This window comes from Aspergillus welwitschiae (genome assembly GCF_003344945.1).
Source record: "Aspergillus welwitschiae strain CBS 139.54b unplaced genomic scaffold BDQ94scaffold_10, whole genome shotgun sequence".
In the NCBI taxonomy this organism is placed as follows: domain Eukaryota; kingdom Fungi; phylum Ascomycota; class Eurotiomycetes; order Eurotiales; family Aspergillaceae; genus Aspergillus; species Aspergillus welwitschiae.
Window position 1 is genome coordinate 355,205 of NW_020798704.1, and position 24,775 is coordinate 379,979.

At 48.2% G+C, this 24,775-nt stretch overlaps 9 protein-coding genes and 1 non-coding gene across 10 annotated transcripts; 5 read left to right on the plus strand and 5 right to left on the minus strand.

Annotated features, from left to right (window-relative positions):
- Nucleotides 1–744: 744 nt before the first annotated feature.
- Nucleotides 745–2,165, plus strand: BDQ94DRAFT_177245 (uncharacterized protein; the record flags this gene model as incomplete). Its single annotated transcript, XM_026772860.1, has 6 exons — nucleotides 745–821; nucleotides 910–1,026; nucleotides 1,099–1,282; nucleotides 1,327–1,679; nucleotides 1,722–1,976; nucleotides 2,007–2,165. The coding sequence occupies 6 exons, from the start codon at nucleotides 745–747 to the stop codon at nucleotides 2,029–2,031; spliced, it is 1,011 nt and encodes a 336-aa protein (XP_026628131.1). The 3' UTR covers nucleotides 2,032–2,165.
- Nucleotides 2,166–3,009: 844 nt separating this feature from the next.
- On the plus strand, nucleotides 3,010–3,710 carry BDQ94DRAFT_168782 (uncharacterized protein; the record flags this gene model as incomplete). The annotated part of the gene is made up of 2 exons (XM_026771151.1): nucleotides 3,010–3,160; nucleotides 3,274–3,710. 2 exons carry the CDS (start codon nucleotides 3,010–3,012, stop codon nucleotides 3,708–3,710), a joined length of 588 nt encoding a protein of 195 aa, XP_026628132.1.
- Nucleotides 3,711–4,836: 1,126 nt separating this feature from the next.
- On the plus strand, nucleotides 4,837–4,908 carry BDQ94DRAFT_t107. The gene has a single exon. It is a non-coding gene; the product is annotated as a tRNA-Glu (tRNA).
- A 433-nt stretch (nucleotides 4,909–5,341) lies between these two features.
- BDQ94DRAFT_168783 (uncharacterized protein) lies at nucleotides 5,342–5,989 on the minus strand (the record flags this gene model as incomplete). Its single annotated transcript, XM_026771152.1, has 1 exon — nucleotides 5,342–5,989. The coding sequence occupies one exon, from the start codon at nucleotides 5,987–5,989 to the stop codon at nucleotides 5,342–5,344; it is 648 nt and encodes a 215-aa protein (XP_026628133.1).
- Nucleotides 5,990–8,375: 2,386 nt separating this feature from the next.
- Nucleotides 8,376–10,393, minus strand: BDQ94DRAFT_177247 (MFS general substrate transporter; the record flags this gene model as incomplete). The annotated part of the gene is made up of 5 exons (XM_026772861.1): nucleotides 8,376–8,399; nucleotides 8,588–8,728; nucleotides 8,789–9,246; nucleotides 9,309–10,197; nucleotides 10,268–10,393. 5 exons carry the CDS (start codon nucleotides 10,391–10,393, stop codon nucleotides 8,376–8,378), a joined length of 1,638 nt encoding a protein of 545 aa, XP_026628134.1.
- Nucleotides 10,394–10,647: 254 nt separating this feature from the next.
- Nucleotides 10,648–12,799, plus strand: BDQ94DRAFT_177249 (Zn(II)2Cys6 transcription factor domain-containing protein; the record flags this gene model as incomplete). Its single annotated transcript, XM_026772862.1, has 6 exons — nucleotides 10,648–10,828; nucleotides 10,898–10,964; nucleotides 11,029–11,645; nucleotides 11,694–11,956; nucleotides 12,006–12,601; nucleotides 12,737–12,799. Exons 1-6 carry the CDS (start codon nucleotides 10,671–10,673, stop codon nucleotides 12,797–12,799), a joined length of 1,764 nt encoding a protein of 587 aa, XP_026628135.1. The 5' UTR covers nucleotides 10,648–10,670.
- A 47-nt stretch (nucleotides 12,800–12,846) lies between these two features.
- On the plus strand, nucleotides 12,847–15,478 carry BDQ94DRAFT_177253 (ketoreductase domain-containing protein). The gene is made up of 6 exons (XM_026772863.1): nucleotides 12,847–13,412; nucleotides 13,444–14,171; nucleotides 14,205–14,378; nucleotides 14,444–14,534; nucleotides 14,582–14,803; nucleotides 14,852–15,478. Exons 1-6 carry the CDS (start codon nucleotides 13,233–13,235, stop codon nucleotides 15,188–15,190), a joined length of 1,734 nt encoding a protein of 577 aa, XP_026628136.1. The 5' UTR covers nucleotides 12,847–13,232; the 3' UTR covers nucleotides 15,191–15,478.
- A 2,951-nt stretch (nucleotides 15,479–18,429) lies between these two features.
- BDQ94DRAFT_140241 (uncharacterized protein) lies at nucleotides 18,430–20,377 on the minus strand. Its single transcript, XM_026765584.1, has 3 exons — nucleotides 19,769–20,377; nucleotides 19,345–19,697; nucleotides 18,430–19,294 (listed from the first exon to the last, which is right to left on the minus strand). Exons 1-3 carry the CDS (start codon nucleotides 19,922–19,924, stop codon nucleotides 18,877–18,879), a joined length of 927 nt encoding a protein of 308 aa, XP_026628137.1. The 5' UTR covers nucleotides 19,925–20,377; the 3' UTR covers nucleotides 18,430–18,876.
- A 480-nt stretch (nucleotides 20,378–20,857) lies between these two features.
- On the minus strand, nucleotides 20,858–21,372 carry BDQ94DRAFT_140242 (uncharacterized protein). Its single transcript, XM_026765585.1, has one exon. The coding sequence runs from the start codon at nucleotides 21,191–21,193 to the stop codon at nucleotides 21,011–21,013; it is 183 nt and encodes a 60-aa protein (XP_026628138.1). The 5' UTR covers nucleotides 21,194–21,372; the 3' UTR covers nucleotides 20,858–21,010.
- A 543-nt stretch (nucleotides 21,373–21,915) lies between these two features.
- On the minus strand, nucleotides 21,916–24,153 carry BDQ94DRAFT_140243 (uncharacterized protein). Its single transcript, XM_026765586.1, has one exon. It carries the CDS (start codon nucleotides 23,725–23,727, stop codon nucleotides 22,135–22,137), a length of 1,593 nt encoding a protein of 530 aa, XP_026628139.1. The 5' UTR covers nucleotides 23,728–24,153; the 3' UTR covers nucleotides 21,916–22,134.
- Nucleotides 24,154–24,775: the final 622 nt, after the last annotated feature.

Genomic DNA, 24,775 nt, shown 5'->3' on the forward strand with positions numbered 1-24,775 from the left:
TTTATATCCACTTGAGACGATGAAGAGCTCGGTCTCTATCTATTGCCAAGGTCGCACTATCAATGCTCCTTACGTTCTGAACTGAGAGCTGCTCTTTGGCGCGCGGAAATGGATGCACTGGATTCTCCGCTATTGAAAAGGCATCGACGTGATACGAAGATGGATTCTGATACCGATAACTCTGATGTCGCATGGTTGCGTCTCCACCCGGCATGCTTGGTGCCGTGGAACAGTAACAGACTATCTCATCCAGATTATAAATCCGAACATAATCCAGCTTTAAGACCATGAAGCAACAAAGACCGCACTGATCGCAGATTGTGGTATACTGGCTTCTTTGATGAGCTCAAGGGAGACGAAGACGGTTGGGATGGAGAAATGAGCAGTGTCAAGATGAGCTACTACGTATCGGCCAGAAGTGGGTCAGTCCGTCCATTCTATGGCCACGACTCACTCCTCCGGTTGAACCTTGGTGTCTTTCTGAAGGGCACTTGGTCTAAGGAATTGGCTTCAGACTGATCGGAGCACCGGCTTAGCTGCGACTAATGGTCCTATTGTACAATGACAATACCATTTTATGATATGGTTGATGGATAGTGATATATTATAAGAATATTGTCGATAACATATTGTGTCGCTTTATCGGTGCAAACTCATCTCAGAGCCAACCTATCGCAACACGGCCGAAATGACGATATAGGGCACGGGGTAACTCGCACATTGCTCATCATCGTACCACAAATCATGGGGCAATGGGCTAAAGGCCCACTTACTTATACTTTGGAAACAATCGCAGCAGAGCTGGTTTTTGTATGCACCTGGTTAGCAACTTGAGATGCTATGGAAACAAGATATCTCCTGCTTCAAACCCGCTATTAGTGTCGTGTGGTTTTACTGCCTGGATCCTAGTAACACTGGAACTGCCCCAGTCGTCAAGAACCCGTGGAGCGATCATGCTCAAAGCATCCGAGCAATGATGTTCGAATTGACATTGTCAAGTGCTACTGCTGTGCCTCTAACCCCGGAGTATGATTGTTCGACATACTTGTTTAGCTGAACTGTACTTGATTCAGCAGCAATTGCTCTCTCTTCGTGCAGCCTTGCATCTTCTCATCAACCATCACTTTTTGCGCGTCTTTACTCCTCCCGTGGTCTCTTCATGTGTGGACCTTACCCCTTTCACTCTCGCTTGCATCATGCCTCGCAATTGCCATCATCCAGCGACTCTTCCGGGCATATGCCACTCTGGGCGATGCTCTCTTCTATCGACTCAAAGGAACTCGTCAGCCAGATCTAGCTTACTAACAGCATTACTTTTCGGTGTAGATGAGCGATCTGAGGGGTCCGAGCATTGTTACTACGTGGTCGGTAGTCATCCAGCAGGATGTTGTTCATCTGCGAGTACTGCTTGCGGGGTGCCACATTTCTGTGATATATCGCCCCAACCTCAAGGCTCTAACGCGTTATTGTTTCTTCATTAAACTGGCACTGCCTGCTTTTGCCGGCATTCTACTCGATTTAGACATCTACTCTCCAATCCTTCGTCGTTCCAGTTATCCCCATGTCACCCTCTGCTATAAGGATGACTGGGGACGGCCATACAAACCCTCATTTACAGGAACATCAACGCAGATGCCACGTCTTCATACCATCACCGCCGTTTTTTTCAATGACCTCCGGTACTCTTGAAGGTTTAAAGCTACTATTTGCTCCAAACATAGAAAGTGCGGTGACTACTATGGCCTGTCAATACTGTCTACAAAACAAAAGCATTCAGTGACCAGGGATGGGCCTGGTTACCTCTCATATGTTCCCCTCAGAGATGGTTATCTCCGACGCTGGAAGCGGGGAATAAGATCAGAGATAACAACTCTATGTGCACTTTCGGTAGAAGCCAAGCTGTTCCTTTGGAACAAAGGTGAGCTGAGAAGGCACAATCTGAATTCAGCCCTTGCGCTCTATCAACATGGAGAAAAGTTATCGCGCCATATATTTTCTGTCCCTAGCGACCATTCAGCAACTGGATCCTAGTTGGAAGAAGTTCTTGAAGCCAAGACTGTGATAAAGGAAGAGCGAACAAAAGGCATTCATGGTCACCGGATGGGTGTTACAGGCATAATGCTCTCGTGACTGGGACTGACAACTTAAGTAAAAGCCGATTTGGGAGATGAAAAGCCCAGAACTTCACTGAGAATGCGGGGCATGCTGCCCATCCTCCGCGATCAAGTTGACCTGAAGGAAGAGAATGAGACTGTGTGAACGTCTGTCTCTGGCAAAGAGCTATGCATCAACGCAGCATTATGAGAAGCTCGATTTAGCAGCGCCATTATATATCCTTTATATAAAACTACCTTCATCGTTCGGCGACTTCCGCCGGAGAGGATATACTAGTACGCTCAAACCTCGAATGGTTCAAGCAAGCCGCGAACTAGTGCCAGCAATCGAAGCACGCCTGAATAATGGCCGGTCAATGCATGTCGTCGCCCGTCCCAATTCGGTCAATCAGTTGAGAGCTGGAATGAAGTCTGCGACACAAAGATTCAACGCCTTCTATACTATGGGGGTTAACAGCTACCATCACATGCAGTACCAACCTTGCACATGTCAGTAGACAGAAGCATCACTGCTCAACAAGATATATCTCCTTTGATCTAGTTGGTAGCTGTCAGTGAGCTCAAGCGAAACTGACTTCTACGCACCCAGCATTAGAGGGTAACTCTGACACTTGCTACATTACGAGTCGATGATGAGAACATCGCAGTGTCCATCCAATGGAAGAGACAGCCCTGTGCAGACGAATACCCAACATGCGAGCTTCGCCGTGGGTATGTGAAGCTATCCCCAGACGGGCTGGTCACAACCCGCGAATGCGATTGGAGGGGAAAAGCTCTCTCGCTGGAGGACATCGTTGAGCTGGTTGTTGGAGATGAGCACGCTGGTTCACAACGGGCGACAAGAAAGGCGGTGCTGGACCAGTTCATGCAGAAGCTGTAACAGTTCCGATATAATATGCGGGCTGCCGCGAACAAGGGCGCGCGCCTCGTCGAGGCCATCCAGTTCATGGAGGATATCAAGGGATGGAACACCGGGGAGGCTGAAGTATGCACCATCACAGAACAGGCCCTTCGCGGCAAGCCAAACTTCATAGAAGAGCTCACCGGTATGCCCAGGAGCTTTAGGATGGAGTACACCAGGAAGCAGGCGAGTTTCATTCCAAGGCAGCCGTGATAGCTGAACGGAAATAGATGGCGATTGGCGCGCATCTCAGCGCAGAATTGATCGAACGACTGCAGGAGCTCTCCACCAAACTCACCTTCTCCAAGAAGGTCAAGGCCTTCGCTGAGTTCCCCGAGGCAGAGCAGGGCACGACCATCCGCCGACTGAATCATAAAATATACGAACGATGCGCCGGACCGCGTGGGAAAGGTCGGAATCGAGATACCGTGAACACAATGCAGCTGATGAGCATTCCATCTATGAAGCAGCTATATATGGAGTTTCAATGGATGATGAAGATCCAGACCAGGAATTTACTGAAATTCCAGGACCAAAGGAGTGTACGACGGCAAAGTGCTCCGTTGGCAGCTGGTGGCTGTCACGGGCTGGTGGAGGTCCTTCTGCGGTGCCTCATGCTGGACGTCATGTTGGTTGACTGTCGAACTTGGGGAGACTGTCTCCTTTTCACAAAAGCATATATGGTTGATGGTTGATGTCCTGAAGAAATTAAAGTTCAAGTCAATATTCATCATGCTCACTCCTGAGAAGCCGAGGCCGGAATGAAACCCGCATGCTAAGGCCTGACACAATGTTCAACCGACGCCGACGCGATGTTCCATTCTTCCAAGTCACTCTCTGGCGTTCATGACCTTCAGGTCATGGAGACGGGCGCAAGAGGCTCTGGGATTGTCTGGGCGTTTACAAGATCTTAATTTCCTCCAGACTAATGGTTCGTGATGAAAGAAAACCGGGATCCGGGTCTGCTTGGACAGTGTGGCAGCGAAAGCCAAGTTTGGTCTACTTATGACTGCCACTATTCTACTTCCTGAGGTGTCTCTGCCTCTCAATTTCCATTCAAAATGTCTCGGGGGGAGCAACTAATGGTGGAAGAGTTTGGGGTTTGTCTATTTATTTATGTTTATGATATCCAACTGGCACTCTATGACACGCTGTGCAGTGATGACAGTGGTGTTTACCGAGTATTTCCAGTACTACTGGTGCTTGCCTCTACTCGAGTAGAAAGAATTGAAACTACTCCTGCCAGGGGCGAGTAGTTCTGTCGCCTGACCCCAAACTCTAAGAAGTGATGCCAAACCTGCAGCCGAACAAAAATTATACGCAATCAAGGTCGAGACTCTATCGACCATTAACACCGACGTGAGAAAACGGAGCTCACATCCGAGTATGGCACCTCCATACTACCAGGAGCTGCATCACTTCCGCTATATTCCAATGGGGGCCTAATACTTATAGGTACCGTATATTAGCTACTAGTACTACGGAGATATATATCATCGACCTCTCTAACTCAATGAACATCATACTACCCAAACTAAACTAGAATCCTTCCCAAAAAACACAAATTTATAACCAACTATACACCAGTAGATAGACAAGATACACTTAATGCAACCATCTCATACTAATCCAAACTAACAATACCAGCACCCACAACCCAACCCTCCAGTAGCCAAACGAACCCCCAACGAACCATGACGCAAACGCAAAACCCTCACCTCCCGCCCCACTCCACCCAACTGGAACCGTCCCCACTCGAACCACACCATAAAACCCTTCAGTCCAATATAATCTGCTCTGTACCACACATTTCCAACAAAGTCCGATGTGGTGTAATGGCTAACATCGCTGTCTCTCACACAGCAGCTCGGGGTTCGATTCCCCGCATCGGAGTCTCTTTTTTCATTCATCTTTTTTCATACTTTGTTTTTGCGTCACTGTTTTGCTTTTAGTTGGGAGGGTTGATCGCCACTGTTTTTCACTTTTTTTATTTTTTATTTTTATTTTTTTTCTCAAGTTTCAGCCTTACTGTTACTGTGTAGGTGCTAGGCTGTTTTTGGGATAGCTTTGGAGGGAATTTGTTTGGGTCATAGCGTTGATCACATAGCAGCTTCTTTGTATATTAGTATGAAGATACGTAGAAATGGGAGGATAGAACGCAATCAATGCATGATGATATTCATATAACCATAACGCCATTAGGAAATATAATAATGAAAAGTAATAATGTACGCCAGATAATCGAATCCCAGCTCGATTCACATCCTTCTCCTAACACATATCCACATACATCCTTTCATCCAACACATTGTCCTACAACTCCGACTCAAGCACTCCCACTACTCCTCTTCAACCCCTCCTCCACCTCACCCAGCAACCCCAAAAGCTCCTTTCCCCCCTCACTAACCCTCCCCTCAATTTCCAACCCCTTCTCCACGAACCCCTTGGCCTCCTCCCATCTGCCCATCTCCACCAAGCACCTCCCACCCCTCCACCAAGCCTTCACATTCGCCACGGGCTTACTCTCAACACTACATCTCGCATCGACCAACCCCTCCGGCCACGCGCGCTGGCTCATCCACGCCTGCGCCCGATTCGCATACAACCCCGCCAACTCGTCCCTCGCCAGCGTGACCGGTTCCCACCCGGGGCGGCCCAACGCCATGTCAATGGCGTATGTGTACAGGCGGGCCGCCTCAGCGTGGTTCGATTTGCGGTATGCGGCGTTGGCGCTGTCGCGGAGTTTGGTGATTTGGGCGCTGCGCTTGGGGTTGATGGGTAGTGGGGGTGGGGGGATGTTGGGCGGGTCGAGGGAGATAAGGGAGCGGTGGAGCGCATTGAGGTGTGTGAGTTCGGTGGTTATTGTGCTGGTGGGCGTGGGGAGGGGCGTGGTGGTGGTGTTGCTGAGGGAAATGGCTTTGCTGGCTGGGTCGAGGTGGAGGGGGTATTGGGTGAAGAGGTCGATGGAGGCCATTTTGAATTCTTCTATGTGTGTTGATTTGGGGGGTTGATGGTGTTGGGTATCGTTGTCGTGGTCGTGGTCGTGGATGTGGTCGTGTGAAGATCTTGTATAGCTAGATGCTAGCTAGCTAGGTAGATATTGTGTGTAGTTTCAGGTTTCGGTGTGACCCAGAATATGGTCTGTGCGGCGTTGTTAGTGGTTTCGATTATATTGTAAGGGGTCCTTGACTCACGTTCGAGAATAGGTATTGTTAGGAACACGCGGGGACGACCTGTTGGATTGATTGATTGGCAACAGACGTATGGGAGATGACAGACTGTAGGAAAGAAGCAAGGCTGGACGCAAGTTGTCCAGTCCTGCGATAAGTCCGGGCGGTGGCAGAATTGCCGGCACAATGGTTGGTGGCGGTCAGCAACCGGTTAAGTATTTTGCAGACTGCAGCCAGATCAGCTACGCTTTTGATGAAGTTCATATTCATTTGTCTTGTAAAGTGTTAACATGTCTCTGAATGATTAAAAGATCGCTCAAGTCCAGCTCTAGTGGGGCATATAGAGGCCTCTCGCACAACCCCTCTGGAATCCGTACATGCTGTAACCTAGTTCTATGATATACTTTCTACGATTGTTAGAATTGATCAATAGTGCCATACTGTGCACCAGTGTATTGATATACAAAAGACTTAGAAAGACTATGTGTTCATCGCTATAACAGCAAATGTTCCTATATCTCATAATATAGTGGACCTGACTCCCACCAGCAGCGCTTCTATAGAATGCACTTTATGTCCGCCATTATAGGAAAAGCGTCGATTATAGACCCACCAGAAAGCAAACACCAGCCAATCAGGACAAGAGAAAAGCAAGCAATTCAAATAAATACTTACTTCTTATACAAACAGTCTATAACGAACATCAGCCAGCAGACCTCGATAGTATGGTAGATAATTATACCAAAAGCGTAGAATCTGTTGTGCATTGGAGAGCAATATAATTAGGCAGAGGCAGTATCAAGATTCCATGCTCGCACCACATGCCCTCAACGACTCTAACCATGCCTTCTCCGCACCGTCGAGCAATGCGGCAAACTTTTTACATTGAGTAAATAATTGTAACGGAACTACTTATCAAGGTAGATAACCTGTCGATTAGGCAAGGAAATGCGATGGGAGAATCTTAGGCGCAACTTGTATGTCCATTCATTACGAGACTAAAGCTTGGAGAATCTTAATACATGGAGGGGGGCTGCAGGATATCTATCAGTTCCACCCTCTGCTCGGCCACAAGTTCCGTGGCTTAGATTGGTCGCTCTAGTTATTTAAAGCTAGTTCATGCCCTTTAATAATCTTGTCTAATCGCACTTCTAGTGAAGATGGTGGGCTCTGCGTACGTGCTCGAAGGAGCTTTTTCACAGTAGATGCTTGCTTTTCCAGCTGCCTAGTTGTATAGGGTGTTTTAGGTGCTGAATTAGTTGATCAACTGCCTGGTGGTGTAGGGGTCTTTAGTGAATATTCAACTCACTAAGTATCCTATCTGGATCTAATGGAATTAGACCAGCACCTGCAAAGCTAATCTGAATAGTTTCTGCTTTAAAAGCAATCGCGTGAGCTTGGGGAAAGGCCTTAAGAAAGTCAAGCTTGTCATAATGATTAAGGCCTGCCCGTATATTCTCTGCTATTAAGTATCCATGAGCATCTTTCAGAGACTTAAAACAGCCCATATCTAAAGGCTGCAGTTTATGAGAAGAATGAGCAGGCATACAGATAGGAATAATATCTTTCTCACTGCATATCTGATCAAATTGAGGTGTGAGATGGCTGCCATGGCCATCAAGAATAAGTAGACAGTATTTCCCAGTCGTACGGCTAATAGTAGCAGGAATAAAGAGATTCTTAAGCCAGCGAAGGCCTATCTTATCAGTAGTCCATCCATTAGAACTAACTTCAATTCTCCAATCACGCGATATCTTTGAATCTTGATACCAGCCCTCAATATGGACTTTTCCTTTGAAGATAATACATGGAGGAAGTGCCCATCCAGTAGAGTTGATACACTCAATAGATGTAACCCATTCCCGATTGCCTGGGTACAAGAGAGGCCTTTCCATAATAATCAGCTCTAGTAACTAGTTAGGTAACTAGATATTCGATTAGTCAGCCATCGCCATAACGTCATACAAATTTTTACCGATTTTATGATTCTATCTATATGACAATTTTTCTTATTTTTGCTATTGATATACGTGGCCAAAATTCTCAGTGATTAGTATATAGTCGCCTAGTTTGCTCTAGTTATCCAGGAATTCAGACGCTCATGCATTAATATCTTTGGCCATAGAATTACTAGTGTATTCCGAATACTATTTACGTTGACATCTTGGAAAGTTTTTCTGTATTAGGGCCTCACCGAAGAAGGGTTGTGCTTACCTATATACCAAGGAGCATTACAGGTTGATGTCAAGCAAAATGAGATTGGTCTAAGCAGCTGCAGCCATGCAATCTAAGGTCTAGTCCAGGCGCCAATCCAGGCTCCAGACGGTCTAAGATACAAAGTATGTTTCTGCTTGGAGTGGCATCCCCAGTGAACCATGGGCAGCAACGTTGATTCCTCACACAGTGGCCTGCTTGTCCGACTGAAGCTTATCAGTTTGCTCTGTACAATGCATATCGTCATCTTCCTGCGTTGGGCGAGTATTGACCCATGGAATTCCGCTGGATAGAATGAATGCTAGAGCGCTACCAGCTATTGGAAGATACTAGCAGAGTCAGCATCGCCAGCTTAACACGGAGGTGACAAGATTAGAAGATTAACTCACAAAGATAGTTGTGATGGCTTTATTGTATGCAATGATAATATCGGCTAAACGGTCCGGAAATGCTTGTACAGCAACTTCCCGCACCCTTAGGGTTCCAGTATTAAGAAGCATCTCGATCTGCTTATAATCCAACGATGCCTGATCTTGTAGCTGTCTTTTCAATTCGTTCTGAAAGATAGCGCCTCCTATGCTTTGCATCACCGCACTTCCAAAGTATTGCGTGAAGAGAACAGTCGCTATCCCGACTGGAACATAGTGAGGTCTGTCCTTCAGTACAAGCTGAACTGTAAGTAAAGGAATCTGGGCTGCAAATCCACAACCCAGGCCCTGGAAGATCTGATAACCAATCCACGATGCGGACGTTGAGGATACAGTAAAAGTTGTGTAAAGCCCGCTCGCAATGCAGAGAAAGGCAGAACCAATTAAGAGCCACGGATTATAATATCTGAGGTGTTTGGCTATAGCAATACAGCGTTAGTATGAATTTTTGTGAAATAGTGAGAATATATCCTGTCTTTACCTAGTATTCCAGAGACAAGGGATCCAAAAACCTGAGTACAAACCGAAGGCAGAAGCATAACTCCACTGCGAATGGGGCTTGCAGACTTAACAATTTGAAACCATTCCGGTAGATAGTAGACCGGAATGACGAATGACCCCAAAAACAAAAAGGCAAATGCAATACTAAGCATTGTCGATCTGCCCCGCAGAAGCACGATTGGGATCATAGCTTGATCCCCCATGTAACATTCCCAGAAGATAAAGATTGCTATCATCACTGCAAAGCCGATGAAGAGTCCGATCACGGTCGCTGAGTCCCAGGGATATTCGCCACCTCCCCACTGTAAGGCCAACATCACCATAATGATGGAGGGGATAAAGAGAGCAAATCCGATCAAATCGAGCTGTTTTAGGAAGGACACACGTTGGGCCCCAGTGTTTTGAGGCGGATGGAAAAATAAAAGCAACGTCACCACAGTCACTGCTCCTGCTGGAAGATTGATTAGAAAGCACCACCTCCAAGTATATTCAGCCAAAGCACCTCCGATAATTGGGGCGACAACAGTTCCCAGGGCATAAAGAGAAGCTATCAGCCCAGTGAACAGTGGACGCTGCTGAGGGGTTGTTATCAATGCAATGACTGAGAGACCACCCGACACTACCCCAGAGCCTCCAGCACCAGCGACTGCTCTTCCAATTATGAACATTTCGGAACTGTTTGCCACACCGCAAATCAGAGATCCTAGAAGGAATATGCCGTAGAACCCGAGGTATGTCCATCGCAGCGACAGCAATGACGAGAGCTTGCCACTGATAGGTTGAAGAGCGCACATCGTGAGCGGATAGGTAGCTCCATACCAGCCGATATCTGTTGTAGCATGGAAGTGGGTTGATATTGAAGGAATAGCCTTTCAGAGGTAACTTTTAGTTCCAAAAAAAATCAAGCAAATAGAACCGAGAGACTTTCAATGAACTCACAGTAGCAATAATAGAGACATCCAATGATATCAGGAAAGTGGCTATCATAATTCCGGCCAAGATGCTATAGAGCTTCACAGAGCCGACTGGCTGTGCTCTGAACATCGCGTCAGGACTTGAAGACATTATCAACAAGGTTGGCCCAGATTTCAAACGATTGTATTAGTTGTCTATGGCAATGAAGTTATTCGAAAATTTACTGTAGGTTTTATGCTGTCCCTGGTCTCCTAACAGTTTACTGGATTAGGTAGTCTGTTGGCATAGTAGGCCAGGGCCGGTCCCGGCCCCGTGACCGACTATGAGGCCGACTCCGACTCCGCGCCGCGTTGGCCTCTGCCTCCGGCTTCTACCACAGTGTCACTCATCACCCTGGTACTAGAGCTATCTCCCAATACAAAGAGCAATGCAACCCAAAGCTCCCTCAAGGCGGCATGCATGTGTACGATGCATTCAGTTGAAAGTGAAATGTGTTCCGGTTAAGAATGGACGGTGTCAACGATGTGCGAGACTCGACCGACACTGTGCTTTTCCAGACGGCTCGCGTAGGAATACAAGCATCAGGTTAGCCCAATGACCATATACACCTGTGTTGGGGTAGGCTGTCGGGTAACGTTCTCTCCCTCTCTCCAGAAATAGCCGCGTCGATGTCATCCAGCATCAGATCGATACACTTGCTGCTCAATTATATACTGATAAGGTATCCTATTCAAACTGATGCCTCCCCTTTCCCGCCAGAAGACTATCTCAACTGTTTCAACTAGGTCCCGAGGGTGGAGCTGCCACCTATAACAGAAACGCCATCCCCTTCTAACATCAGTAATACTTCGGTACAGCCAAGCCCTGTACCTGAACCGTTCGACGATTTTATTACCCGGGGACTTCTCAATATCACTGAAGGTGAAGAACTTCTCTTGAAGTTCCGCACTGACTTGATGCCCCTGTTTCCATTCGTTATTATACCTGAAGTGAGCTTTGTTGAATTGCGCAAGCAGTCTCCATTCCTCCTCTTGTGTATAATAACAGCTTGCCTCGAGCACAAGCCCACTCTACAGCAGAAATTGGAATATGAAGCTCGAACTGTCGTCTCTACCCGCATAGTAATGAATATGGAGAGGGACATGGATTTACTTCGGGGGTTACTGGTTCATATCGCATGGTATCACTATCATTGGCGCATCTATCATACCCAGGTGTACATGCTTCTTCAGATGGCTATGGCCATCGTTGTTGATTTGGGACTTGACAGATACAACAACTTCAAAATGCAGTCTATCTCTTATAATGGAAAAGGGACGGAGGAGTTACACAAAGAACAAGTACTCTATCTGACTCCTGATGGGCAGCGTGCCTTCTTAGGATGCTATTATCTATGTTCCAAGTGAGAGCTTCTAAATCGCAGTACAGTGATATTAACTAACAGAAGAAGAGCCTCGATATTCCGGCGACAGCTGACCATGAAACATACAGACTGGGTCGAGTATTGTGCTGATAGCTTAGGGCAAAGGGCGGAGTATCCCACTGACCAGTCTCTAAAAGCACTAATTAAGATCCAGTCGCTTGCTCAGCAATCGGAGCTAGAGTTCGAAGACCCCATCCGTGCAATGAGCAAGGACGAGCTGTTCCAGTCTATGGATGTGCTTGAGAATCAAATCGAGCATCTTCTTGTACAGGAAACACAGTGTAATACCTGTATGTCTATCTGAGACTGATTAGTTTCGCCATTTACTGATCTGACTAGGGTCCCTTCGTTTGGAGCTCAACGCAATTCCTGCCATTGTTCTCGGGCATGCTCTTCGGCGACAAAGAGATGTCCATCACCAGTATGAGAAACAGCAACTGCTCACCATTGCGCGTTCCGCATTCAACATTGTGACGGTATTCCTTGCATCGCCGGCTTCGGTCACACCTAATCTCCCTATGTTCAGTTACACATCCATCTGGTACGGCCTTCTTGTTTTATCGAAGCTGAGCTTGCTTTCGGATGCCGCGACAAAAGGCAAGGCAGTCGAAGTCTATAACAAAGATGTCCACAACATCGGCCTTGCTGCTATGCAGAAAATGGAGGCAATGTCACGAAGAAACGATGTTTGGGATAATTGCCGGGCAGTGATTGGATCCATGCTCTCATGGTTAGAGAGCAGTCGGATACAGCCCCAATCAATACAAGTTCGAGGAGATACATTAAACACCCAGGACGCTGAGAACCCTCATATGCTACCACAACCAATACCCGAAGATCCCCCTCGAGCCACAGAGTCTGCAGCGGTAGTTGAAGATTGGGATGCTACCGTATGGCAACACATGTTGCAAGATTTGACCTGGATAGGACTACCGGTGGAGCAGCAGTCCACTGTAGATCTAGCCTACATGCATTGAAAGCAATGTGACTTTCATACCCCTGTCCACCGGATTACGCTGGCTGAATTATGTTTGGTTTAATCTTATTGAACTATGGTAAACATTAACTAGGTTCGATATCTATCACCGCGCCTGCGAAACGGAACCTTTCCGGTCTCACTTCCCCATCGCTGACCGGTGTACATTCAGTAGCCTGCATCGATGCGATAACGCCATCAATTCTCTTTTCCTGGGACACTGGCTTGACATGTGAACATTGCGCCAGGTGATACAACTTCAAAGCTCTGCGCTGCTATAATTCTTGGATAAACGAAACTTCAGTTTACCGTGCTGCTCCGTCAACTCTGAACTTATATGTCGAAAATATAGTATAAAGGCCGTCCACTCCCCAGACTGTCTTTGACTCTCGTTGCCACTGGGGATTATTGATTCCATCAGTCCAGTCCTGCATTTCCAGTGAGATCGCTCCATACTCCGGCACTATACCAGTACCTTGCTTCGTTTCAGTGGTACTTGATCTGTGTGACAATAGAAATATATCAGTTACTACTACTAAATCCTTTGGACTCCAGAGCCAGAATTGATCCTTGCCAAGAACAGGCTGCACATGGTTCGTGTGCAACCTCAGGCCGAGCAGAATGACCGATACAATTCGTTCCACCGACCGATTATGAGAGAAACTACCCTGGGAACCAATGATCTCCGGCTGGAATATGATGGGGGCGCCTACGTGCTTCGGGAGAAGCACGATGCTCCCGAGCCTCACAAAGACTACCGTACGGTTCAGGTCGAGTATTCGCTTCTCTCCGCAATCAAAGCCCAATGATGGCTATTACTTCCTGTGCCTTGGAATCTGCCAGGGTACATGCGAGAAGGTTCTGTACTTGTCCACCGATAATTCCTCCATTGTCACTCTGCTGCAGTCAATGCTGGTCACCGTGGACAACAACGACCTCATCGACGCGCAATTCAAGTCGTTTGTGGTTGCTAATCTTGTTCGCCAGCATATCCTGAGATTGAGGCCCGCTGCGGGTACACTGCTCATTCACGAGCCCGACCCTGGCCTTGCGTCTTTGCTGTCTGGTCGAACGGCTGGCGAGGGTCAGTCGATTGTGTTCACAACATGCAAGCCAAGTAATGCGAAGAGAAGAAACTGGATCTATGTACACGAAAGAACTCCTGCGCGCACTATCGATGCACTTATTCCGCGCGACGTTGCGTTGATTATCGATCTATCTTCCACTGCTGCGTCCAAGTATGGACTTGGGACCAGAATTGCCTCATTGCGACCTCAGGCCGGCCAGAAACTTGGCTTTTCTAATCTTGTCCACAGCACGGCATCGCTGATGTCAACCCTTGTCCTTGAGAACATTGGGCTACTTCTTGAACGAGTCTCGGCATTTGCACAATCCCAACTGAATGGAGTTCCAGACGGAGCGCCGCTCGACACTTTCACTGTTGGAGAAGCCGTGACGAAGCAGCTCCCAGAGTCAAGCCTAGCATTGATTCAATGGGACCCAAATCAGCCCGTTTCGGTCTTAGTGGAGTTAATCACCGTGAGGAATAATCTCTTCTAGAGTGATAAAACCTACTGGTTGGCGGGCCTGGCGGGAGACATAGAGCAGTCCCTGGCTGATTTTATAATCCAATATAGTGCGAGGCACATCGCTCTCGGTAGCCGCAACCCAATAGTCTGCCCTGAATGGCAGAAGTTGTGTCAAGCCCGTAGAGCGCACATCGAGTACTTTACATGGTACGTGAACTGCTTAATTATATTCTATCTGAAATCCTACTGACAGAGTGATTGTTTTTGTCCAGTGATCTGATCCAGTATACGTTAGTTCAATTGATACTCAGCGTGATCAAAAGCAAGATGCCTCGGATTGCCGGCGTTGCTAATAGTGCCCTTGTGCTTCGCATACTCCCATAGTAATAATATTCTTCGATGACCTCCAGACGGTCCTGAAACCCAAGATGGACGGCACCGTGAATCTTGACAGCGCTTTCACGTACCATGCGCTAGACTGGTTCATCGCCTTCTCGTCGATCGTCGGGACGACCGGTAAAATGGGCCAGGCGGCCTACTCGGCGGCCAACTGTTTCATGAAGGCGCTGGTGAACAACCGGCGCCGCCGGGGCCTCGCCGGGTCGGTCATCGATATCTCCCGGGTCATCGGGGTCGGCTACGTGGAACGTGAGACCAAGAGCGAAGGACGACTGACCAAGGAGCAAACGGAGCGGCTCATGAACCGCACCGGCACCATCCCTATGTCCGAGCCGGATTTGCATCAGCTGTTCGCAGAGGCGGTGGTTGCCGGCCTACCGGGGACGGCGCCCGGCTCGGAGCTCATCACGGGCCTGGCGCCCATCGGGATGGCGCAGGCGGAAACCGCCTTCTGGGCCGCCAACCCCAAGTTTGGACTCTTGGTGCGCGACCAAACCACCTCCTCGACTGTCTCCACGCTCGACGAGAATGGGCGCTCCATTGCCCAGGTTCCCGTCTGGATTCAGCTGCAGGATGCTACCTCGCCGCAGGAGGTGTCGACCCTTATCCAAGGTAAGTGATCATGCACCCCCCCCCCTACCTTCCTCTTCCGGTCCACCTTCTCAAATTTACGGTACTCCTCGCCAGAGCTTCCATGTATACAAATCCAGAAAAGAATCCAGAAACTCCAGACCATGCATGAATGTGTGTTTCTCGCCAAACAGCAATCCAATAGCCATAAATGCTCTTGTTCCCGTTTTCCCTTTTGCTTCAGAAGATGCTTTTCTCTGTTCCAGGATAGCGAGGTCTAAATCGATAAGAACAGCCGGTCAATGTCCAGCGTGGTCATTGCTAAGAATAAGGTTCCCGATAGAGATATCGCCTTGCAATAGTCCTGTCTTTGAATGCAGTTCATAGCCTCTTGTAAGGGATAAGACCTGAAACGTTCGATAGACTATCGTAGCTATCAAAACAAGAAGAAAACGCTGAAAAAGAAAGGAGGAAAGAAAGAAAGAAAGAGAGAGGGAAATTAACATACGGTGAGACTATGTGGTATGACTGCACTACATAGTGGAAGGAGGGGCAAAATACACCACACAATAAACAAACGAGGGTCAACCTCTCGAGTAATCTAACGGGCTCTCTGGCGCTTCTTCTGTTCATTCAGCAGGGCATTTTCAAGTCCTTTATTCTGAAGCTTAAGCAGAACATTCTCTGTAGAGAGATGGTGGTACTGCTTAATTTTTGGGGTTCTGGTCATACACATCAGAGACGACCTGCTTGAGAAGCCTTTCAATTCTTCTCCAGGCTTCTGCTTACAGAATAGAGCGTGATGATGACTTACCAGAAGAGGGTCTTTGATCCTCCTCTTTAGTAAAGCGTGTCAAAACAACCTCCGGGTTCTAGGGCTATAAACCGACCGATTTCCATGCACTCTCAATATTGCTTGTAGATAAGGCCTTATTCCAGCTCGACCAGAATAGCCTAAAGAAATTCCTCTTGGTAATATGACTTAGGCCCTGGCTGGCATGTAAAAGAGCCTCCAGCTGGTTACTATAGGCAAGAGATAAAGGACCAAAGATACTAATCAAGCGGCTGCAGAGAATATGTAGAATAAGGAGGATTTATAGCCTAGAGGATCTTATTCATATCATAGAAGTCAATAAACTTTATTGTGATATGAGATCCATGTCCATTAGGAATTAAAAGACACCAACGCCTTCTAGCTTTCTCTTTAGTCTGTCTACAGATAACAAAGGAGACATCTCCCGTGAGGAATTCCACAGCATGTACGCTAAAGACCCTGAACGCACCTTTGATATGATCCTTCGCGTTTTAAATCATCTGGAGACAAAAACAGAGCGCGCCGAGATCGCTGTTAACGACTTAACCACTAAGAGAGATGCATTACTCGAACGGGTCGATAATCTGGTTGAAGAAAAAGATAATATGGCCACTGAACGAGATCTCTTTGCTGTACAGTTGGCTCGCGTTGGTTCCCAGGCTGCACGAGCCGCCAACGAGCCTCGTAAGTCCACAAAGATCCCTGGCCCTCCATGCTCAGTGATGGGAAGGACCCTACTTTGAAGATTGGACCCTGGCTATGCACCAGGAACTGGACACCAATGCTGACCACTATAGCACCGCGATCCTTCGCAAGGCGTATGTCACGAGTCGCTGTGAAGGGGATGCGCGACGTCACTTGGTTCCCCGTGTTCGCCCAGAGTCCCATAATCCCTACAACGATGCTCAGGACATGCTGGCTCACCTGAAGAACATCTTTTCCGACCCGAACAAAGGGCGCAATTCCCGCCGGCAGTACAATAACTTGAAGATAGCTCCTAAAGGTAAGTTTTACACGTTCATATCAAACTTCCGTTATCTTGCAGTGGAGGCTGGTATTGTTCCAGACTACTGGAGGGAAGACCTGTACCAGAGATTGCCGTTCAAGCTCCAGGAACTTACAATATCTCGTTTCAATGACAACGAAGTTGACTTTGACCAGTATGTTGAGGAATGTGCCCGTTCAGCTGACCTAATCGACGAGATCCTAAGCGTTGCAACTGCACAGGACAGACTCCCTCTTCTGGCCGTCGACAGAGCCTAAATGCCCCTACAACAGCGAATCGCACTTCTCCAGCGATCAAGACTAAAGAAGCGCCTTCAGCGACCAGTGAAAAAAGTATAGACACTGAAACCCGCAATCGTCTGATGAATGAAGGCAAATGTTTCCGCTGCCAAAGGCCGCGCATCTCAGCCGTGATTGTTCTGACAAGAAATCCGTACAAATGAAGATACTTAAAGAAAATGGTAATAAAGAGCCATCAAAAGATTTGGTCTAGGAAGAGTCTCTCTTCTAGGCGAGATGCCTAATTCCTCAGATAAATTTTTCATATTTACTTCTCTTTCAGGCCCCCTGTTTTCAGTCTGGGAAATTTCTTTAAATCCCGGGATCTGATTTCCTCTTCTTTAATCTCCTCGCCTGTGCATCCGCTAACGATAACCTTCAGCTTTTTATCTTTAATATTGATTTTTTATCTCAGTTGAACTCAGGCTGTCCTCTGTACGTATCCCCGCAAGGCTTTGCCAATTTTGAGTAACTCTGGGCGAATATATAATTGGCCGTGTGCGCTTTGTATTACTGACTTTAATATTTTGTAGTGATCTTTACAAAAATACCTGCTCCGTTGAACTTGTTCTATCCGGATACTCTTATGTCTGGTATGCTGCTCCGTGTGTCCTACATAGAAAGATTCGCTCCTGATTTTCAAGACACTATCGAGAAATTTATTCTTGAAGCCGAGGCCAGACTTATTGAGGCCATTAATTCCCTCCAGGCGGCCAAAAATAGCCTTCAATTGATCGGTCCTCTCTCGGGAATACCAGGTACCCTCCTCTCCGCTCAAGAGAGATATAGTGATTTGGTGATGGGTCATAGACAGTTGGAAAGCTCTGCGGAGGGTCAGCCGTGAGGCTATTGAGTCTCTTAAGACTGCTGTCGGTCTTGGCTTAAGTACAGCTGAGCGGACAGAAAGCCCTATTTTCCACACCCTGTGGTCGTATGTGCCTGAATCTATTCGTTACAGACACATAACTGTTGGATTTGGAATCGCAAGTTTGGGTTGTTACTGACGATTTTCATGTAGTAGTCGAGTCCATTGTAGGAGATGTGGTGGAATTCTGAGTCTGGGTGGGAGCTTAGTTCCATGATTTGTGGGGATTCGATGGTTCATGGATGTTTGAGGTGCTGTGAAGGGGTGGGGGTACTGGTGGATATAGAAGGGGGTGTATTGTCTCGGCCTAAGCATAGTGAATTATAGTTGCAGCTACTCGTACAGACGTTGGAACTGTTGCATGATTGTCAAGATTCGACTACTATCTGACCGGTCAGCAGTACAGTTAAAGAAAGCAAGCTCGCACGGATTCGAAGACTCTGCTTATAGCAGTGCTTTGGCGAGGTAGGCGAGAAATTGGCATAGGCCATATACATTTACAGAACAAATGCTATCTATGTCATAGTCCAACAGTGTCATCCAGATCATCAATAACCATGCAGACATAAGGTCCGATGCGAACACGTAAGGGACTTGTCCCGTCCAATCACAGCATACAGTCATCACCAGTGGAAGCAGCAGACAGAAATGGGCAGTTGAGAACTTCACGCAAAATGTCAATCAAAAGGGTAATACAGCACGAGTGCGCCCACAAACACCGCTCCATGGTCGTTTCGAAGAGATAAACGCAGAAAACCACCAGCTAGCCACGCTCAGCGTCCATAGCCACTTACACTGGATCCGAATTCGGACGCTCCTCCATAATGTTGGCCGTGTGCACCGCCATAGCTGGTGTTGTAGTCGTGCAGCACGCTTCCACCAGAGACCGTCGGGTCATATGTGCCTGATAGCGCCGAGCGTGCAGCGTGTGAGTTTCCAAACTCGTCCACCTCGCTCTGCTGCAGCAGAGCGTAGTCCTCGTCCCTGTCGCCACGGACAGAGGAGCCGATACCAGCGCGGGAGCGGAAGTCGTCTTCTTCCTCCTCGAAATCATGGGCAGGGTTCGAGGAAAAGGCGGCTTTTGTCTGCGCGGCAAAGGTGGGATCGGAGACAGCGTCGGGCAAGGTTCCGGTGCGGCGGAAATGCGAGACATTGCGGAAGGACATGAAGGCAGTTACGCAGAAGAGCAGGCTATCACATCATTAGCACATATGATAGGAACGCCGTATGGGTATACTTACAAGACAACAACGCCCAGGATCACAGTCGCTGTGCTGACCTTGCATTTACTTGCGCTTCCGTAGGCCCAGTTATCGCATCCGCTTTTGCTGCTGCTGTCACTGCTGCTAGTGTCCCTTCTGCTCGACGAACTGCTCGAGCTACTGCTGCTGGAGCTGGAATCGGAGCTAGAGTCCGACTTTCCCTTACTCTTGCCTTCCGCCACATAGCTAGCCACACAAACCCAAGCAGAGAACCACAAAATGGCGTACAGGCAGTCGACGGTTGCGAAGGCATAAACGTTTCCGAAGCGTCGTGCGCGCGGCCACATGGGCACTGCCACGAGGTAGATCAGGCCGGGGATACTGAACCAGCACTAAACAAACAAGAATCAGTACATGGTCCTCAGGCGCCTGAAGTTTGGCGGTTCCGTTTATCGCAACGTACCAAAGCAAAGTACCAGGCTGAACGCCCATCAATGCCACCACCCTTTGTAAACACAGCGATGGTCAAGGCCCACGCCAGGAAGATGATGAACCCCTGGAATCCATGGATGAGGTTTTTCGTCCTCCCGGGGTTGAACGAAGGCCGAGCGATTCTCATGTTGTGGGAGGAGGGAAGGAGGAAGACGGGGTAGAGCGGTGCCTGACGACAAAGGGCGCTTCCTTGTACGGAAGCGAAAGAGAGGATAGAGCGATCGGACGTTTACGTGAGGAATCAAATCGAGAATACTAATGGTGCGCTGTATATCGAGCCAGACGTCTCGAAGGGCGTTGTGGAGGGGCGAGAACTGGGGTGGAAATGGATTGTTTATGCCGATAGCGATCGAAAAACCCAAGACCAGGTGAACGGGGCAACCCGATCAATGCCGCGCGGACGCTAAAGTGGGCGGTTTCAAATGGTAGCGTTGGCGAACCGACAGCGCAACGGTATCAGCAGTGAACCCAAGACCAGACAAACAATTCGTTCAAACGATGAGGAATTAACAGAGATGAAAGAGGAAGGGGGCGAAAAGGAGTTGACAGATGAACGTGAATGAGATGAGATGATTGTGGCTGAAGCGAATGCGCAGCATCTCTTCAGCTTCAGTCTTTGGTACGGTACCGTAAATTTGGATGCCGATCTTACCGCTTGACTAATTATAGCCTAGGCTGAAGTGGCCGCCAGAAATAGCAGCACCTGACATACGCCTCCATAAGAGGTAATACTGCTAGACTATCTACAGCGATGTTTAGAACATTAGGCTCATACAAGGGCTGTCGGCCCCTACGGAAAACCGTTGTTTAGTCGACCTCTCAATATGAGTAGAGTAAGAAGCACCTCGGTTACACATTCCTCGTCGGTACTGTACCTGTTCCGAAAGACCTCCATATAAAGTTTGTATCGACCAATCGGAAAACCTGCGGGGGTGCCTTTCAAGGCTGACGAATGCCAGTAAACCAGCTCACCTGGAGGTCATGGGAGCATTTCAGGCAGCTGTATTAGAAGAGGATATAATGTGCTGGCAGTGGCACTCACTTTGCAAGATAATGTCTAAGGGTATTGCTACAATTCGTATTCATCTGTGCCCAATCTGTTGGAATACAGTGACAAACGAGAGATAGATATCGAAACACCCAATATCCCAAATAGTAAAGATGATCGAACAACCAGCTCAAACGAATGGGTCCATGCGAGTCAAGACATATCTCAAATGGCTTCAGACTCTTGATAGACACTGAGAAATCTAATAATGATACATATATATATATATATATACCTTGTTGGTTCTTGAGAAAGAAGACCACCACATGTGAATAAATACCCACGGTTTCGCTTACTACAGGAGTATGAAAATGAGATCAGCAAAAGCGGCCTTATATTGGCTAACATTATTCCTGCTGCACTAGTGTAACATGACGTATGTTCATCTGCCAGAATTATATACCCAGGTCTTTGTACTCCAGACTTCAAAGAAACCGAGAGTGATGCATACTATGTAGACTATAGAATCTTTAACCTGGAACTTGTCTTGCCTGTACCTACTGAACCTGCTCGCAGCCCAATCTGACAGTTTACTTTTAGATCATCTTTCATGATTCTCAGTACTCTATGTCTGCATCAATGACTATGCAATGGCCCCTTTACCTGGTACTCCGTGACAAACATACCAACTGCAATGGCGGTTAGCAGACCACGGATATCCCAGCAACTGAAACAGAGACTTACATCTAAACACTCAGATGAACAATACTATTGTGATAACCATTTAACTTCCCACTCAGGTAGTCCTATACATCCAACCCGCGATAAAACCATACCCAACGATGATAATCCACCGACACCAGCACGACAATGCAAGACAAGCAAATACAATTTGCTTTTTCACAACTGATTAGCGCATATTATATAGCAGCACTACAACCAATCTAAGCATCTAGCGGGAGTATTAGCCGTTTCAAGATAGCGCTAAGGCACTGTTCTCATGGAAACCGTCTATAGTCTAGACTATGCCTAGCACGCGGCACATCAGCCATGCTCCACTGCAGATCTCAGAGCTTACTTCTAACTATTGATTACTGTTAATCTATTTCAAAGTAAAATCATAACTCATTGCTATACTACTATCATTACCAAAATTGCAAAAACCGAGTAATATCCCAAGGCGCCACCTGATGCTCCTTTGTATAAGTAATCGTAACATCGTGTCCTGTCCTGTGGTTCCGTCCTTCCGTCCTTCCATGCTGAGTGGAACAAACGAAATAACCAATAAATGAATATAAGAGAGAAGAGAACGAATGAATGAATGGGTAGATGACGGAGAGCATAAGTAATCACGCCCTCTTCACTCTCTTCGGCTTCACAATCATTTCCAACTCCCTTAACGGCTGATAGACATGAGCATGCCACCACCACGGCAACGGATCCAGCTGCGAGAACTTCTGATTCTTCCAGAAGAACAGGAGCTTACTCCCCTCATGAAGAGCACGATCAACCTGCTTCCCCAGCGATCCGAATACCTTCACATTGGCTTTCTTCGCCGTGCGAAACAGACTGAACCGTTGACGCGGAGGAGGCGTAGTGATATCCGCCTTCAAGGACGCAGACGCAGACGCAGACGCAGCATCCGCTGTGCCATTCATCACAGCCTCCCCCTCGGCGACACCATTCGTCTGCGGCGTCAACGCCTCCAGATATCCGTCCACCAGGGTCTTTAAATCGTCCTCCAAGATGAGATACTTGACCGCCGACGCGCCATGCGTGCAGCTATCAATAAGTATCACATACCGCAGAGAATTGTCGCTCACCTCCTCATCCACCATCACCTTCAAGCGCAAATGCCCCGTCAACCGGGCACCCATCTGGCTGGCAAACCGCTCCATCAGCGCCTGAATTGCCGTCGCCAGCCCGCGGTCCATCGGTGATTGGCCCCAACCACCGTCTCCATCCTCCTCAGCGGGGTAGATCTTAGTCGCCTTGACCTTCCCGGCAACGACCGCCATCTCGGCATAAAACCCTCCCAACCTCGTCTGCTGCTGCAACATCCACGGCCTCTCCCTGGAGATGCGAATCTCACTGACCTCAGAATAGGTCAGACTAAGAGTCCGTTTCGGCAGCATCACCTCTCTCTCATCCGCCCTCCGCATATTCCACACTTTGGTCGGCGACCGATGGAGGATCTTATGCACCGCATCCCGAGACAGCACCTCGTGTCTCTCCACAACAGGTAATCCCTTCTCGACCAAAAATGCCAGGAAAGCTTCCCGGTTCGATGAGGATTGTGAGAGTATATCCGCCATTCCCCGATCAAGCGTCACGCACTTACACCCCGTCCGCGCCTCAATCACTCCCTTCGCGACGGCATCCTCTTCCCCTTCCGTCTCTTCGCAGCACGGGATCCACACGTCCACGTTCTCTTTCATCACAACGTCTAACAACTGCGCTGCGTAGCCCTTCGTAGCGGTGCTTGCGCTAGTGGTAGAATTAATGCGATAATACCCGCTCAATACCCGCGACATACTCTCCCCGCACGCCACGCCCGATTCATCCCCACCTACCACTTCGGCCCCAATTACCCGATGGCCCGAGTAATACCATCCGCGCGCGATGGCCAGGCCATACGGTGTGTCGATACCCGTGACGAGGACAGTTCGGGGCTTGAAGTTGCTGGAGCGGAGAGCAGCGGCGCGGCGGCGAGCGCCGGCTTTGTTGCTATCCGTTAGAGAGAAGGGGAAGAATCCTGCTGCGTAGGCGGCGAGAAGGATGGTGTTGTCGAGCGGTAGGAGAGCGAGGGAGAGGGCGACTCGGAATAAGTGCACTAGGACTTGGAGTTGGAGGATGGAGAATCGGGGAGTGGAAAGGGAGCGGGATTTGGTCGTTGCGGTGCTGAGGGCCCGGCGGAGGCGGATGGGGTGGCCGACTGCCATGTTTGTTTCCTTTTTGGTTGGTTCTTTCGGTGTGATCGTTGGTATGATTATGGATTGGGGGTTAGTATAATAGTGGGTATGTAGGTGGGTGAATGGTGGGGTTGAATAGTTCGTGGTATAGTATAACCCGAATTGACCGAAAAGAAAACCAAACGAAGAAGAGAAATGGAGATGCCTCTACGGACTGCCCACGGGCGGGAAAATTCCCTATATTATGTACTCCGTAGTATGTGTCGCGCGAATGCAAATGTAATGTGTGTGGAATGCTGCAAGGCGACCACGTCAGCACAGAGTGCGCATTCGTGATGCGAGAGGGAGGAGTAGGGCGGGTGGCACTGGATAGATAGATAGACTAGTAGCTAGTAGTTAGGAGATGTGTTGGGTTGCTGCTGATGCCGAGTGTCAAAGTTAGTGAGTGACTGAGGTGGCTGGGACTGCCAGCTAGCTAGCGAGGCTGCTAGCTAAACAGCTGTCCGTCTATCTTATGTTTCCACATCGCAAAGTGGGGGATGCGGAGCCTATGGGAAAGAAAAAAGCAATATGCGGATTTCACTTTTTTTTTTTTTGGCCTCGGGCTGGGCTGGGCTGGGATGGGTGTCTGAGACTTGCATGCGATTGTAGGGTTGCAGTGTAAGTGAGGATTGATTGGATGGGTGCGGCCGAGGTAAGTACAGGGTAGCCAGGGTAGCTGCTTGGCTACGGTTGCGGCATTCCTTGCCTTGCTAGCTAGCCCTGCCAGGTAAGTATCTATCTAGTACGCAGTAGGTGGATAAGAATCAGTAGTTGAATACCCAATTTAATGCCGGGCGGGATGTGCTTGTGCAGTGCATGCCGCTACTCGTTGGGTTTCGATTTCGGTTTTGTTTCATGTTTTGTTGTGCGGGGAATTATTGGTTCGTTCGTTTCATTGTATGTGTCATGCATGCAGGCAGGAAAGTAAGCACTTGGGAAAAGGACTGGATCGCATGAGGTACTCGAGATAAGTAAAATAAGTAGGTAGTAACTAACCTGAAGTGCATGATCTACAGATGACTAGTCTCTGTAGTAG

Bases quoted from the DNA above. Each gene is read 5' to 3' on its own strand.
- BDQ94DRAFT_177253 (XM_026772863.1), top strand. From the start codon at position 13,233: ATGGTTCGTGTGCAACCTCAGGCCGAGCAGAATGACCGATACAATTCG. The intron at 14,535-14,581 runs GTGCTTCGCATA...GATGACCTCCAG, and splicing joins GCGTTGCTAATAGTGCCCTT to ACGGTCCTGAAACCCAAGAT. The intron at 14,804-14,851 runs GTCGGCTACGTG...CGACTGACCAAG, and splicing joins ATATCTCCCGGGTCATCGGG to GAGCAAACGGAGCGGCTCAT.
- BDQ94DRAFT_140241 (XM_026765584.1), bottom strand. From the start codon at position 19,924: ATGAGAATCGCTCGGCCTTCGTTCAACCCCGGGAGGACGAAAAACCTC. The intron at 19,698-19,768 runs GTACGTTGCGAT...TTGTTTGTTTAG, and splicing joins CAGCCTGGTACTTTGCTTTG to TGCTGGTTCAGTATCCCCGG. The intron at 19,295-19,344 runs GTAAGTATACCC...ATGATGTGATAG, and splicing joins ATCCTGGGCGTTGTTGTCTT to CCTGCTCTTCTGCGTAACTG.
- BDQ94DRAFT_140242 (XM_026765585.1), bottom strand. From the start codon at position 21,193: ATGTTAGCCAATATAAGGCCGCTTTTGCTGATCTCATTTTCATACTCC.
- BDQ94DRAFT_140243 (XM_026765586.1), bottom strand. From the start codon at position 23,727: ATGGCAGTCGGCCACCCCATCCGCCTCCGCCGGGCCCTCAGCACCGCA.